Genomic DNA, 17236 nt, shown 5'->3' with positions numbered 1-17236 from the left:
ATAGTGTACTGCAGTCATAGTGTACTGCTCTCATAGTGTACTGCAGACATAGTGTACTGCTCTCATAGTGTACTGCAGACATAGTGTACTGTTCTCATAGTGTACTGCAGACATAGTGTACTGCTGTCATAGTGTATTGCTGTCTCTGTGGAAGGGAGTCAGTGATATAAGAAATTTATTTATTTATAAAGAGATTTTTTTAAAAATGACTTTTACAAATGGTGCTCAACAACAGAAGCTAATTTGTGTTCAATTGAAATAAAGCTCATAGATGATCAATTTTATGTTGAATTCACAGACTGAGCTACTTTTGGGACCATGTTCAATGTGTGAGATAAATATATAAGTTTGGATATTCCCTCAGTTTTAGTCAAGAGGATTCTGGCCAAAATAGATAAGTAGATAAGCAATGATTTAAGGATTTTTTCATCCCTTCAATTTTAGATTTGAAGTTTGAGTGTTCTGTATTAGCACAGTTCTTGGTAATCATAACCCCTGGGTACTTAACCTCCTCTTTTACTGGAATACCCTCTATTTCATCTTCTAGAGAAAGTCCTGCCAAGAATATCAATACCTATATTATCCTCAGTTTTTATTTTTTATGATGAAATACATTAATTGAACTGCTAGGTTAAACAGTAATGGTGAAATTGGGCATCCTTGGTGGATTCCTCATTTAATCTGAATTCTGGGTGATAAACCCAGGTTCAGGGAAACACTACTGAAAACATCATTGTAGAACATGGATATTACACTACGAAACATGGGACCAGAGCCAAAGATTTCTAAAGACTTCAACAGAAAAGGGTGCTCGAGGGTATCAAATGCCTTGGAAAAAAATCATTTAAAGATAACGGAGAAAAAGACATACATTTAAAAGCAAGAACTACAACCTTACTGAAGTCGTTCCTCCCACACAGGCATATCAACAAATTTACAAAGACCCATGTTACCTTATGAACTCGCCCCTGTGACCAACGCTATAGCAACATTCAGATACTATTTTCATCAGTATCGTAGCAGGGCTTTACGCTAACAATTTCTTTTAGGAGCACTTGTGCTCTGAATTACAAAATTTTTGAGCACGGTTTTTTTTTATTTATGTTTTTTAGTGATGGTAACATTAATGTGCCACAATATAACACACAAGTAGGCATGAGAAAACTTGAGCTGGTCAATTATGACAGAATTTAGGAACATAGTGTGAGTCATGACACATTAATTTACCTTCTGATAAACTAAATTTCATATTTTCAGTTCATTTTACAGACTGTATGCAGAAAACAACCGTTAAACCTGTGACATGAGTGACTGGTTAAATGAGTTTAATTACTGTATAAGTTGAAACATACAACAACGTTAAAAAGGACACATGGTACAGGAATAGTAATGTAAATAATCTAATGTAAAAATGTGAGTAAAATTTATAATGAACAATTTCTCAAAAGCTGGAATGTGTAAATGCATAACTAAATTAAATAAGCAATTTGTAGCAAAAAAACAACAAGCAATTGTGCAACCATTGTAATGTGCGCTATACATCATAGGACTTCATAAGGTGTCTACTAGATCATCCAAACCACAGCGTGAAATCTGTAGCCCTGTGTATTTAATTTTTAAGTATCTAATTTACTCTTCCAGTTTGCACAGGTGTATTACTGAATCTGGCAAACATTTCTTTTCACTGCTGTGGACTGAAGTGGTGTCATCTTCTTCCACCACTTTGATCAAAACGGTCCCCAGCTTTAGTCCAGCCACACTTGCCCATGAGCAGATCGGATGTCCACATGGTTGAGTTCAGTCCAGTGAAGTCTGAGTTTGCATAGAGAAAAAGAGATCACATAAATACAGGTCAGGAAGCCAGGTTCAGGTGTGCAACATCAGGCATTACCCATCTGGCTCCACATTAAACCACTCCCCTTTGCTCAATTATAATACTAGAATTACAGCTCAGGCTCTCTTCTGACTAATGTCTGGTTCTCTAGTACTAACTTTCTGATTCGATGGCTGCTGCAACAAATCAAGTTATTTGGTGTCAGTTCTTTGAATATTCATAAATTATTATAACAAACTATTAGAAGACGATGGAAAGTTCTCTAGCTAGCTACCAGACTAAGATTCTGGGAGGTGGGGCTTTGTGTACAAGGAGTAAACCCAACCTTTTCAATGTTTTTGTAGTTTACCTTACAACTGCTAGAGCCCAAATCCTACCTAATACATATTTCTTACTTCATGGTGTTCGGTTGGTCTTTTAAGCTTCATAACAAGCTGGTGTCATCAGTCTTACCTTGGTGTTCAGCTTCAGCTCTGAGTATACAGTATCAGCACCAACACTGGCTTTTTCTAATTGGAGCAAGAGATCTTGTATTAATCTCTAGAAAAATCCATCTAAACACATTAAATAATGGTTTTCTCTACCTTTTATTCTCATAGATTTTTTTCTGTGGTTTTATTACAAGTTCACTATAAGTCACATCACCACCACTGGGTTCAGCATCAACATCTGCAGAGAGAACAAAACCATCACAGATCACCAGCCTTATAATACATCATTCATTACAGCATCACTTATACCACAGTGCTGTTGAAGTCTCAGTTTTTATAGAAACATTTCAGTGGCTATTTGTCGGTTTAAGGAAGTGGCGTCTTTGTTCCTTGGACGTTTCTGGTTAGTTGTCGAGCACATTCAAAACAACGGCAGGTGCTTTATGCACAGTGAGATTGCGATATTGTATCTTGCTATTAAAAATGTCAGTATTAAAACTAGGACCATGTTGCTCGGTGGTTGGATGCTCCCTCAGGCCCAGATATAACCTACTTATTAAATTAAAGTGTTTAGATTTCCGAACAACAAAACACACCTGGATTCCAGCAGTGAAGCGAGAAGCTGTATACTGATTAGCAATTCTAGGATATGTAGAACACACTTTAGCTCTAGTAAATAAACAACATTTGCGCCACTGAATTCTTTGTATTTCTTTTCATGCATTATTTAAATATGATGCAGCATAATTTGGTGACAGACCACGCCCCACTCCAGTGGATGGCCAAGGCCAAGGACACTAACGGGTGACTCGGTGGTTCCTCACCCTACAAGATTTCTCATTCCAGGTCCAGCACCAGGCAGGGACCCAACACGGAAATGCAGATGGCCTCTCAAGACGGGACGCCCTGTGGGCCCGACACGTGGCGGCAGTAGGCTCGGAGCTGGGGCGGAGGGTACTGTGGCGCCAGGCCGGTAGCCGGCGCACAGGAAACAAAGATCGCTCCTCACGCGACTGCCGCAGTGGCGCAGAAGAGACAGTTCCGCTTCAGCACCACCAAATGTTTTGGACATGCAGAGAGCACGTGGCGGCGGGGCGGGGCCGCCGACACACCCACGGCTCGTGAATGGTGCACCGTACGGAAGAATTCCACCATCCAGCAAGCGAGGGGGGAGTATAAAAGGGCGATATTCCACTCGCAGAGAGAGAGAAAGAAAGAAGTGAGTGAGTGAGTGAGTGAGTATCTCCGAATCTCCGAATCTCCGATCATGTGCGCGAATCTCTGGTGTGTTTTATGCAGTTTTGCTGACGCGTGCCTGTTTGCTAATCGCTGTTGTGGGTTTTTTTGGGTTTCAGGTGACTCCGACGCGAGTGACGGCTCCGCCCCGCCCCCTTGGCTGTAACCGCCAACGGCTGAGGCCCTCACCGCCCAATCGCCCTTCAACCCGCACACACACCCCCGTTCACCGATTGTCTTAAATAAATCCCCCATAACATTGAAACAGCCTCCTGTGTGTCTGTGCTCCGCCCACCGCTGGCTAAAATCCCTACAATATGTAGCTAGCCAGCGTTTTGATACGTTTGTAGCGACAATGCCAGGTTTGTATTTCCGTTTCATTTCTTAATGTTATGTGGGTTATAATTAGGAAGGTAGCAGTTCACATTCGTTATCTAGCTATCTAGTCAGCTGACAGATGCGATGAGTAGCGCTTTATAATAATTTTGTATTGTGTAACATTAGCTAACATCATTAGTTTACAAAAGATAACCGTAAACAACAGTTTTCCATCACTTCTTAAGCTTGGTTTATGTTTATTCCAGCATGCACTAATGCATTTTAAACAATAACAGTAGTAACTGTTAACATTATGCATTAGCCAGATACAATGGCCACTAAAAACCTCCCTGGTCATCTTAGCGCCGAGCCATGCAGAGTACATTTTGATGATGTTTGACTTGCTCCAACTTCAAACACAAGACAAATGTCATCCAAATTGTACAAACAAATGTTCCCAACTTTTCCACCAAGGAAGTAATTCTAAGCATCCAGTCTGCGATAGGCTTTTACTGCATCTCTCGTGTAGACGCACTGGCTATGAACCTTGTCTGGATAAGTATCTTCATGTAAACGTTTAATGTTCTGTGTGAGAAGTTCTCTCCTTGGGTAATGCCACTTCATCATTTATTTTCAGTTTTTGTAAATACCTCAACAATTCAGATTTAGCTAGACCTAAAAAGTATGCGCTAGTCATTTTGTTTTGACTCGTCTGGGATTTAAAAATAGCAGAATGGAAATGCTTCAGGACCAGACATGTGCAGTAGCACTGTAACTCGTTTATTATTGTTTACGTCCTTAAAGTGGTCTATAGTAATAATAATTCCTTTATCTTTCAGTATGCACTGTAGCATCTGTTCAGGACAGTGATTGTCAGTGTAATAGATGACTGTATATATTGGACACTGTTCCACTTGTAGATTTATGTGAAATGTCTCATCATTAAAAATACTCTACCGTTGTATCCCTTTGCCTTATTTTTCTCCGTGACCTGCACGTAAGTGTCTTCTCTGCTCTCAGCTGCAGCTTCACTTGAACACAGTGCAGTGTGTTAATCACTACAAGACACTGCTGTACTTTACTGTACAATATTCATCTACAGTTATGTCTCCTACTGCAACAGGAAGTGTTTGTAGTAAAGCTCCCTGTTCCACTCGTATCTGCCTGATTCACAGTGGTATAGATATTAGCATTTCCTTCTGAAAACAGAAGAAAAATTCTAGAAAAATGCAAAAAACAAAACAAACAACAAAAAAAACAACAACAAAAAAAGGTGTTTTATGAAGAAATGTAGAAATAAACAGTGATTGACAGAGTGTCTGACCAGCCTGAAGTGGTGTGTGTCCTGACTGAGAGTCTTCAGCTCCTGACCGGCTCTGATTCTGCTCTGATGTCTGATTTCCTATAGAGGGAGACAGATTCTACATCTGAACCGGGTGTAAATATTATAGGAAACACTTTATTTTACACAGCGCTGAATACAGTACACTGTACAGCCCTGTAGGGGAATTATATATATAAAAAAACCCCAAATAAACAGTGAGGAATAGTTACAAATACTAACTATGGATATAATGCTAATAACAGTGTCATTTGACAGGGATTTCCATAGTTAATACTGGAAAGTAATTTTTTGGTTATAACGCAATCTACATTTTATTAACATTGTTTAATTCTGTACACTATAATCTGGACTCTGACCATATTAATTTAAATGTATATATTTCTAAATATATATATATATATATATATATATATATTTATATATATATATGTATATATATATATATATATATATATATATATATATATATATATATATATATATATACTCTAAGTGAGTATTATATTCTATATTACTTAGATAAAGCAGTTATCAGACCTTTCTTTATTTTGCAGAACCACAGCAGGATCATTAAGATTAATAAAATAATGAACAAGAAGGCCACACTCAGTCCCACAGCCACTCGTACTGTTCCAGGACCTAGACCTGAGACTGAGGAAAGAAAGAGACCAGAACTTCAGCATTTAAACAGTGTGCATCTAAACACTGTCATTTAAGATAGAAATAAATAAAAATAAATTCTCACAAGGTTTCACACCTCTGACTGAGACCCAGCTTTTCGGTGACACTCCTCTCTCTGGGTGTTTACAGTGGTAGAAACCTTCATCTGACTTTGAGACGTTATAGATGATCATCTCTCCTGTAGTCTGTGTCTGGAGAACTGATCCATCTTTATAGAAATCAGCTCGGAGGTTTGAGGACTTTGTGTAGCGATATAAACAGCGTAGAGTCAGAGGATGTCCCTCAGTCACAGGATGGACAGGACTCTCCAGGATCACATCACCATCTAGAACACAGAAATTTGCATGTACAACATAATATGATTCCAGTAAGGAAATCCACACACTATGAGATGTTTAGATAATAGAACTAGAGCTTCTCTAATTTATCTGTGCATTGATTAATGCACACTAAACGTGTGGAATCTGCAGAACCAAACCTGTGGAACTATCCCCTGAGACAACATTTAACTGTGCAGTAGTGCTGCTGTCTTAGAATTTGAGATGCGTCGATTCTGATACTGGCATCTGGTATTCGGTATCTGTCTGATGCACACTTAATGATACCTGCACTAAAAATGTTCCATACTTACACTCTTATAAATGCCATAACACCCTAGCAGAAGGAGTTATAGAATTTTAGAAATTGCAGGAACATTACAGGTAATGTACTAAGATAAACAGGTTTTGTGTTATTGAATGGTTCTCCCAATCGGAGACTCAGAGACTCACCATGCACCGCGACGTTGATAGGATTACTGCTCTCTCCAGATTCAGACTCACACCAGTAAACTCCAGTATGATATGTGTCGATTGGACTGATTTTGCATGTAGAGCCTGTAAATGATCCCCACCGTGAACAATCTAACACTCTCTCACTGTATGTGTATTGTCTCACTGTCCATCCAGTAGAGTTTCTCTGGCCCTCACAGCTCAGTGAGAGAGAGTCTGTAGTAAAGTGTTGCGTTCTGCTGGGATTGATGATCAGAGAGACTGGAGGAGATTCACCTTAAACACAGAAAGCTGTAATTCATTTAGGTTTTTGTTTTTTTGTATTTTCTTGGCATAGCTTGCACTGAACACATTTAGACCTCATTTAATTAAACAGTGCTATTTAAATGAGAAGAATCCTTTAGTGCTATTCAACTGCTTTAAACATTCCCCACTCAGTTATAATTCTCCACAACCTATATTTAGTGTCAGCAACTAGTACAAAGATTAAGTCAGTATTTATGAGGGGAAATTTACATGGATTAAGAGTATGGTTATGCAGCTGATTTAAGTCAATTCTCTAAGTGAGTTTTCTTGATAAGAAGCATGCAAGACAGGGTTTTTTAATAGCACCTAGTCTGCTGCCTTCAAATCCCGAGCACTTAACTTTAAGCCCATTCATAGCTGTCACCACTACACTAAAAAAGCACACATAAGTTGGTTGGCAGTAATAAAACACAAGCAAAAATCATTACACGTTACTTGCTGGTTTAACCCACCTCCTCTCCATCCACAGCCAATGCTCAACCCTACAATACACCCCCCAACCCCCACTGCAGCATTGCATTTATGACATTAATCTCAGCTAATTTTAGTTTCATTAAACAATACGGCTTCCCCACTCATTATTCAACAGATTAAATAATGGAAATTGATCCAGCAAAAATTATACTAAATTTATTTATTTATATCATGATCCAACAGTTACTCAGACCTACCAGCCATGAGATACTAAATTGATGTCATGAAGCCTTAGCGGTTCTACAAAGCGCTTTACATTGGTTCTTATTCACCCATTCACTCACGCACTCACACACCAATGGTAGCAGAGCTGCCATGCAAGGTGTTAGCTTGCCATCGGGAGCAAATTGGTGTTCTGTGTCTTGCCCAAGGACACTTCGGAATGTGGAGTCGATTAGTGTAAGAGCACAATGCCTCTGATTAAGATGTGTCTCCTCCTCCTTTGTTCTTTGAGCAAAAACCCTTTACTCAAAATCCTTTACTCAAATTCCATTCCATAGTGTGTTTGAGTGTATTTACAGACAAAAATATAAATGTCAGCATGATGTCAAACAGTGCTGCTGGACTTTGATAACACAGGTAGATGTTGACCTGCTATGGCATTACTGCCCGTCACATCTCCTCCGGTGCTCATAGGATTACCACTCTTTCTTCAGCCTTGCTAACATGCCTAAATACAACCAAAACCATACAAACCTCCTCAGTGACTAAGGCTGTAGCAAGCCCCACTGGCACCGTTAATGTTTGCTCAGTGCCACTGGTTTCATATGGCATAGGTCAGCTGCAGGGTCGTCAGCCGGGTACCACCACTTAACAATGTTTTGCTCCTTTCACCCTGGAATGTCTCCTGGTGGCGGAGCAGTGGCAAGGACGTCTCTCTGCCACCACCTGCAACTAGACCTTGGGTTAGATGTTAGTCTCCTTTCTTCTCACCCAGAGCCAAAAGCTACATTTCTCAGCCTCTTTAGCCAGGTCTTTCAGGGCCTTCGACTGGTTTGCTCCAGTTCCTCCCATATCCCTCAGGAGGCGAACAGTTGATGTTCTAACAAAGCCACGGCATCCTACGATGGTTCTCTAGCCAGCCTCCTTACACTTGGCAATGAGATCTGAATATTTTAGCCTCTTCCTCTCAAAGACAGCTTCTATTCCTTCCTATCACTAGGGAACTGGAGCTTCCTGCCAAGATAGACTCTCATTCTCCAGTCCTGGGTGAAAGGAACTATTTTTGATGAAACTCTTGGCATGACATTGCCCCCACCTTCTCTGACAAATTGGATGTGCTGACCTACTGGTGGAGGATCCATCCATCCATCCAGCCATCCATCTTCTACCACTTACTCCTTTTCAGGGTCATGGGGAACCTGGAGCCTATCCCATGGAGCATCGGGCACAAGGCAGGGTACACCCTGGACAGGGTGCAAGTCCATCGCAGGGCACAATCACATACACACTCACACACCCATTCATACACTACGGACAATTTAGACACGCCAATCAGCCTATTGTGCATGTCTTTGGACTGCGGGAGGAAACCCCCGCAGCATGGGGATAACATGCAAACTCTGCACACACAGCCCTGGCAGGACTCGAACCCCGGACCCTGGAGGTGTGAGGCGAACGTGCTAAGCTGGTGGAGGATGACCACTGCTAATGACCTATCTACACCCCTCCAGCACCTCAGCCAATCTGCTCAGGACTTGATTGTGTTGCCACCTGTAGTGCCCTTGGGAAAGTGCAATTTTTGCAACCTGACAAGATGTGCTAGAGAATTGCATTTGGACAGCTGCAGAGGGGGCAGCATTCATCCTGGGAAAACCACTGGTGCATGTTCAATGGGCAGGGGAGTATGTTGCATGTTGCCCTGATAAGAAAACTAAGCCTTGCTTTTGAGATTTTCCACAGGTCAACCATGCTGATGTTTCTGCCACAAACTCCTTTCCATGTTGTCCAGCCCCACTGTTGTCCCTGTGATCTTATAATGCTCATCCTCCATCGTTGTCACTTCAGACACTACCAGTTTCTTCATTTCTTTCCTACTAGCAGTGGACCACTTGTGATATATATATATGTATATATATATATATATATATATATATATATATATATATATATATATATATATATATATATATATATATATATACCTGGTCTACTCCTGCTTGTAGACTATGCTGATGGATTCTTTTCTAAAGTGACCAGTTTCATATAGGCATTGGGTCAATCCCAGCCACTTTCAGATGAAAGAGTTGGCTTACTCGTCCATCTTATTTACTGTGTAGTAGCCTAGCTGCTACACCAGGTGTGGGGGGGCTTTCTGTCCAGATGACAATCTGACTCCTCCCACCATCTGTCTGGGGCCTGGAGCTGCTGATGATTTGGCCTTTCATATGATATCTCTGAATTCATTGAGCAAGATGTTAAACTGGGACATGGGGAGGGCTGGATGAGGCACATACCCTGGTGACCCTAAGGGCTCATTCCTTCCTGGGTCACTGTACTGCTTTCTGATGTATTCTTCCAGCTCCTCGTTTCTAGCTTCCCACTCTTTGCTTCCTCCTACAACTGCCTGGCATGCTTGAAGGGATTCTTGTAGAAGAATGGCTCGTTCCTTCCTCTTCCTGCACTCAGCCCTTGGCAGGCTGGCAAACCTCTGCTTGACATCATTCTACAGTGCTTTGAGACATTCTTTCTTCCCTCCAGTTCCTTTGGAGTTGTAATCACTGTTGCACCAGTTGCACCATCTCCCTCTCTTGTCTCCCTTTTTGTCTCAGTGCAGTGGTTTTCTTGGTGGTAATTGTACACTCATGGTAAACAGGTTGGGCCTAGCCACCACACCCCTTCTCAGTGATCTCTCCAGTGTTCTGCTAAGGTCTGCATCCACTCTTTGCCTGGCCTTTGGCCACTTGATTTGTCCCTCCTAGCTGGTGTCGGCTCTTCTTGCCTGTGCTCTTCTGAGACGGGTGCTATTTTTTCTCCTTGGTGAAAAACAAGACAGATTATGCTGAACTATAGGGTCTTTCTTCCTCTCTCAGTTGTATGACCTCTTGAGTGATCTGAAGATGACGATGACACATATACATTACAGCACTGTGAAATTCATTTCTTCACATGTCCCAGCTTGTTAGGAAGTTGGGGTCAGACAGCATGATACGGCACCCCTGAAGGAGAGAGGGTTAAGGGCCTTGCTCAAGGGGCTTTAACCCCCAACCTTCTGCTCAGTAACCCAGAGCCTTTAACCACTGAGCCACCACTTCCCTGTGTGATCTGACATTGCAGTGCAAGGTTGTTGTTGGCCTTTCCCTCCGCATCTCGCTCTTCTCTGGTGGATTCATAGTTCCTTGAACGTGGTCACCTTTTCCCACCAGCACCCATTATCTGTATTCATTCCTGTCATCTCCGTGTGATCCATCCAATTAGTGGGTTGGGTTACCAGCCACCTACTCCCAGTGCTGTCTTTTCCAGTCTTTACTGGATGTCCTCCAATCTTCCCTGGACTCCAAATACCCTATGCCCAGTATTCACTGGGTTACCAGGAATTACATTGATTATACAGGTAGATGTTGACCTGCTATGGCTGTAGAAAGCCTCACTGGCACTGTTAATGTATGCTCAGTGCCACTGGTTCCATATGTTTTTTCTGACTTAATACTACTTCTTGCTCAGGCTGATATGTGGCAGGAAGAATAGACATAAGGTCAATGTCAGAATTGTGTGTGATGCATGTGCATCATGTGTAAGTCCTCATTGTGTGCAAATAACTAAAGGCAGCTCTATAGTAGAAAAATGCTAGAGTAATTTATTTTTCCACTTGCACATCCACATCCTACACCCAACCCAGTAATGTTATTTTTCCTCACCAGTGATCCATAGTGGCTGTGGATTGCTGTACTGTGTGTGTAAGGCTGGTTCTCTTCTCTCTCCTCTGCACATATAAACTCCTGTGTGATTAAGAGCAGCAGGACTGAGAGTGTAGTTGCCTCCAGATCCTCTGCTGCTGTCTGAGAGGGGCTTCACATGCATGATATAGCTTTGAGTATCTTTTATTTGAGTTAAGGCGTCTCTGTAGGGAACAGTTGTGTACCAGCTGAATTTCCAGTCTGTAGAGGAGTCTGTAACCTCACAGCTTAGAGTCACTGAGTCTCCTTCAGTCAGCCAGCTCTGTGGAGATACACTCAGTACTGCCCCTGGTCTCTCTGTTACACAGCAAATACAAAACATTTAAATTTGTATAGTTTTTGAATACACAGTAATAATCATGAATAGAAATGAATATCTTTGTGAAAAGGCACATGAATTTTACATGTAAATAATGTGGGTTTTAAACATTGTTTAAAATATTTCATATTTATTCCACTTGATACATTTATTTTGACATTTGATTTAACATGATTTTCTCATATGATTCTAATTCAAAAGGTATTTTTTCCCCACATTGTTCTCACATGTAGTGTGTGGGTTTATATTTTTCACATTTCTCATGTGATTAATTCATTTTCACATATTATTCACATAGTCATGTGTTGTTTGTCATTATGAGTGCATACAGATGAATTAGAAATAGCATAAAAGGTCAGCTAGTTTACAAAGAACCATTATTATTATTATTATTATTATTATTATTATTATTTATTTATTTATTTATATTATTATTTTTATTTATTTATTTATTTTTATTATTATTTTTATTTATTTATTTATTTAAAAAAAAAACAAAAAAAAAACTATGATACACACCCAGAGTGCACAGCCAAATTTCTGCTTTTGGTCCTGGCCCCTGATGGCTGTGGCATTATAATATTCAAACTTTCTGGACAATAGGACAAATGCTTCTCTCATGTGCCACTCATGAGCTACATTTCTCACGCATTTGAGATTTCTGATTTCAGACATACGTTGTATATGTTTTTTCATTAATTTACCACAGTTTAAGAAAGAATAAAACACACCCTGTCATGCTGTTGCAGAAATATACTGAGTGGCAGGTTGGTGTGATGAAATGGAATCACTGTTACCTCCCGTAAGATTGTTTTCAGTGTTTCAGTTAAAGTCTTTTATTCTCTCTTGTCCCACAACCATTTGCCAGAATAAAAACAAATGAAAGAACAACACATCACACTTTTCATCCATTTATAATTGTTACATTTAATCTAACATTTAATGTGTTGAATATCTGCAAAAAAGGTTAGTTACAGTGTAACAGTTCTCCATTCTTTAGTTAATAAGCCATATAATTATGTTACTGATTACTGTTTCTTTTTTTTTTGTCCTGAAAAATCCCCCAAGTTGAATAACGTACAGCTAAAGTTAAAGTTACAGCTCTGCCTCTGTCTCCGCTGAAGACTTTTTCAATAAATCTTAAATAAATGTCTCTATACAGAAAACTTCTCCATAGGAACACCTTGGACAATTAGCAATTAGCCTTGGATCTCACCAGCCACAGATTGCAAATATCTTTTAGATGTATATTTTTAAGATAACAAAATAATATCTAATAAATTATAGAATAATATGGAATTGCAAAAAGTATTTTTTTCACACTCCTAAAACCTGCAATATGTGACAAATCATGACCTACCTCTCTCTGTAATCTTGACTGGATCACTGAGCTCTGTGTAGATTTCTCCCAGCATGCTTTGCCTACGTGCTAAACACATATACACTGTTTCTTCTGCATTATTGACTGTCATGTTGAGTGTGTTGGTGTCAGTAAATACAGTGTCCAGAAGCTGCATATACTGATTATATTTGTACCAGTAAAACTCCCATCCAGTCGACTGCAGCTCACAGGTCAGAGTGATGGTGTCTCCAGTGTAGACGGAGCTCTGAGGATTCACTCTCACAGTCGGTTTGGGTTTTTCTGTTGGTATGAAATGATAAAGGAGTCAGAACTGCTTTTCTCTTTACAACATAAGCAGTAGATTCACTGTGCTTTAACATATGCTTTGTGTCTAAAACAAACATTTAGATTTAACATTTGATACAAGATGATACAGTTGTATGTTTTCTTATATGGTTTGTATGCAGTATTTTGTCTCAGTTATTTAAAAATAACTGAGTTAAAATGACTTTCTTTCCTTAGAGCTATAAAAAACTGTTAATAATGTATTAACAAATCGACCAATTCTGCACAACCCTCTCTCTCCCAATACAAATCAAACATGTACACAATATAAAGAATTATAAATATATATAAATCACCTTGAGGATGTGATACTTGTATAAGTGAAATCAGCACTAAAAAGGGAACAGGATCAGAGAACAAGACAAAAACATGGAACTGATGAAGTCTGGAACACAGTCTAGCACATTTTAGATACACCAAATATAGTAAAATACACAGTGGATAGAAAAAGAATAATAGTACCTCTGTTTTTCATTTATAGAATTTGGCAGACAGCCTTATCCAGAGCAACTTACAATTATCTCATTTTTATACAACTGAGCAGTTGAGGGTTAAGGGCCTTGCTCAAGGACCCAACAGTGGCAGTGTTGAGATTTGAACTCACAACCTTCCGATCACAGGTCCAACATCTAAACCACTGCTACCACTTCCCTGATGCAGTTTATGTAGACCACTACTTTACAGAACCTGACACGACTAAATATTCACATTTTGTGTGTTAATTTTCTATCCACTGTGTATTTTACTTTATTTCTCTTTATTGCAATTCACCACATATGCATCAGATACTATTATTGAAATGTGATACTCTTAGCACTGGGACATAAAACCAACAGACGGTTACACTGTAACATTCTGCACATGTTCTAATCACACAATAAGCTCATCACTCGGGGCATTCAGACTGCAGATGAACAACTTTATACCCCACCACTCACTCTAATGAAGACACAAAGAGAACATTTACTCACAGAGCATCACAGCGAGTGGACTGAACTCCATCATGTCTCTCTAATGACTGACTGACTGACAGAGCAGAGGTGTGTGTTAAAGCTTTAACAGTTTCTATTTCTATTGCTGTCAAATCACACTACTAAGAAAAAGAGACAGAGATGAGTGTATGTGAGTACACTTTAACTTCTTTATTTTTAGTACAGACAGACTCTGTATCTGCTCTTCCTTCCTCTTTACCGAAAACAAATTTAACAGCTGCTGTTTCTCTCTAACACCCACATATAAAATAGGACAAAGTGACAAGAGAAGAAATACAGATTTCACCTTAGAGATTATAAAAAAAATATTGTTTTATCTGGTCACAGTGGGAATAGTGTGGTGGAAATTCACCTGTAAAATAATAAATCAATACCAAATATCTGAATGTGCTCAAGTAAATATTTTAATCAATCAGAATTGCTCATGAGCATGGGTTGCCAGGTGTACCTTACCAACTGTACCTTACCCCAGAGTGCTATGTGATACAGACAATTGGAGTATATATGATTACATTCATTTATTATTAATTTCATATTTATTTTGATTAATACCTATGATTAATTTGATTAATTTAGCAAAGAACAAGGAAATCATCATTCTACTGGATGAACGAGTACACTGATTATCATATTTGAACACAAGTGCCACCTCCTATCTTCCACGCCACCATCTTCTTCACGTCACCCCATCTTACCTCATCCATTTCAGTTACCTTTTTCTTGTCCTTGCCTGTCTGGACCTGTCTGGGTCAAGTCTCCAAACAGGGAAGTACTGTCTGAACAGTCAGTACTTTCTCCCCAAAATGTACAACTCCCTAATATCATAAATTTCATTTCCACATTTTGTTAAGACAATCTGTTCTTTCTCAGATTTGAACTGCTATGTTCACAGTTAGTATGTTAGTAATCTTATTTTTCTGCATAATAGTGAGCACTTTTTGTGTGTTTTCCCCACATGCTGAGGAGAGGAGAAGAGAAGACAGTGGTCATGGTGACGGTTGAAAAGTAAAACCAAAATGTCTCTGACGCCCTCTAGTGGTAATTACAGTACATTTTAAATCCTGACTTTATCCCTTATCCACAATGTAATGGATTTTAAAATAAATAAAAACCAAAAAACCCTCTTTAACATACATCTGATCACCCTTTCAGTCTGCTCATGTACACTAGAAGAATGTGTTGGCTAAGCTAAAACGGCGATCATTCAGTTAACTTAAAATATACATTTATTTATGTTTGTTTAATTAAATTTGTATTTTTATTTACAAAAGTATTTTATGTAAATTACCAGCATATTTTTCTAATTAATGTGATTTACATTCATTTGCCATATTTTCACAGAAGGAAGTGGTCCCCTCCCCCTTTCTCTTCTCTGTTGGTACAGTCCAGTCAGCTAGAAGCCAAAAAGGTTGCATTTTATATGAAATTTCCACTAAAACAACGTACATTATTGTAATGGTAAAACCTGAAATCTATCAGATGATTTGTTGTATCATAGTTTTAAGCATTTCTAACACCGCAGCTCTAACTAATATCGTCATTTATTTCCTTATTCTACCCTTTCATTTTTACTCTGTGAAGCGTGCGCTAATTTAGTTGTCATACTTTAGCCGTGTTGCTAATGAAACAAAACAATAGTGTATGATATCCACGGTATAAACGTTTAAAAATAGCGTTTTAATGTTTTAAAACACTGTTCTAATTATTATTTGTTACTTCTAGCTCGGTAACCAAGGGGTTTTCCTGTGTAGTTAGAAAATGCGGTTGTCACGATCTCGCCGGCAGATGGCGCTGTGGCGACGACGTGCACAGCCGTGTTATATACAGTATACTGTTGTACATCAAGCGAGTATGTGAATGTAATTTGTCCTTCATGGTGTGAATAGTAATTATTTTTCCTTTATATTACAGGATCTGTATGCAGTTTACTCATGTTCATTTCATTCAGCTTTATTGGGTATGTATGCAGGTATGTAAACTATATTTAATTCACATGTATGATAAAACGATGATTATGATTAGTCCCGTGCACAACCTGAAACCAGTACCATGAAGGAAAGAAGGTCTGTATGTAGTGTGTGGAGATATCTTCATCCACATTATTATCTCTTCATCCACATTATTATCTCTAGTAAAATTGTAACCAGAACACATTGAGGTGCAGTGTAGGTGATGTAAGTGATATTCTTCCTCACATAAGAGGCAACTAAAAAATATAGGAGCTCTGATGTTATCTGTTTTAAAAAAAAAGGTAATTTATTCATCTTCATTAGCCGCTTTATCATGGTCATAGTTGCGATGAATTTAGAGCATATCCGGTTGCATTAGGCCATGCACACATGCATACACTCATACACACGCATACACACTCATACATACACACTCATACACACACATTCACAGAGTGGGCGGCTGTGGCTCTGGTGGTAGAGCAGGTTTTCCACTGATCATCCAGGGTTGGCGGTTTGATTCCCGGCCCATGTGACTCCACATGCTGAAGTGTCCTTTGGCAAGACGCTGAACTGAACCTAGTTGCTCCTGATGGCAAGTTAATGCCTTGCATGGCAGCTCTGCTATGGATTTCTTAAAGGTATTCTATCATATTGCATAAAAATCCTGATTTTCTTGTATGAGTCAATCTCCAGAGCACTGTTTAAAGGATTAAACCTTTATTGTTAACAGAGTTAACAATGCTCACAGGGAGTGGACTGAGCTACATCCTGTGCCTGTAATGTATGTTTAAAAAAAGTTCAAACTGAAACTTGCACCACACAAGATGCATCTTAGCAAAACCACAAATGGGGAAGTACAAAAAGTGGACTGTTTCACTACTCTCTTGGGTACAGTAACATAATAAATGTTAAATAGTTATTAACAGTATGAGTATCTCACATGGTCATCAGTATTTAAAGCGGTGGGCTTTGTTCTGTTTATGGTGTGAAATTTA

At 39.3% G+C, this 17236-nt stretch overlaps 1 protein-coding gene across 1 annotated transcript; it reads right to left on the bottom strand.

Annotated features, from left to right (window-relative positions):
• Positions 1–4476: 4476 nt before the first annotated feature.
• LOC128610492 (Fc receptor-like protein 5) lies at positions 4477–13536 on the bottom strand. Its single transcript, XM_053629838.1, has 7 exons — positions 12971–13536; positions 11253–11588; positions 6616–6891; positions 5922–6170; positions 5702–5815; positions 5144–5221; positions 4477–5018 (listed from the first exon to the last, which is right to left on the bottom strand). The coding sequence occupies exons 1-7, from the start codon at positions 13125–13127 to the stop codon at positions 4912–4914; spliced, it is 1317 nt and encodes a 438-aa protein (XP_053485813.1). The 5' UTR covers positions 13128–13536; the 3' UTR covers positions 4477–4911.
• Between the last annotated feature and the right edge of the window lie 3700 nt (positions 13537–17236).

The sequence above is a fragment of the Ictalurus furcatus genome, chromosome 7 (genome assembly GCF_023375685.1).
Source record: "Ictalurus furcatus strain D&B chromosome 7, Billie_1.0, whole genome shotgun sequence".
NCBI classification, from domain to species: Eukaryota; Metazoa; Chordata; class Actinopteri; order Siluriformes; family Ictaluridae; genus Ictalurus; species Ictalurus furcatus.
Note: the sequence above shows the minus strand (reverse complement) of the source record. Positions and strands in the feature narration are given on the sequence as shown.

Excerpts from the sequence above, each read along its gene's own strand:
- LOC128610492 (XM_053629838.1), bottom strand. The coding sequence starts at position 13,127 with ATGCAGCTTCTGGACACTGTATTTACTGACACCAACACACTCAACATG. Across the intron at positions 11,589-12,970 it reads AGTCAAGATTACAGAGAGAG|AGAGACCAGGGGCAGTACTG; the intron begins GTAGGTCATGAT and ends GCTGTGTAACAG. Across the intron at positions 5,222-5,701 it reads GTTCTGCAAAATAAAGAAAG|GAAATCAGACATCAGAGCAG; the intron begins GTCTGATAACTG and ends CTCCCTCTATAG.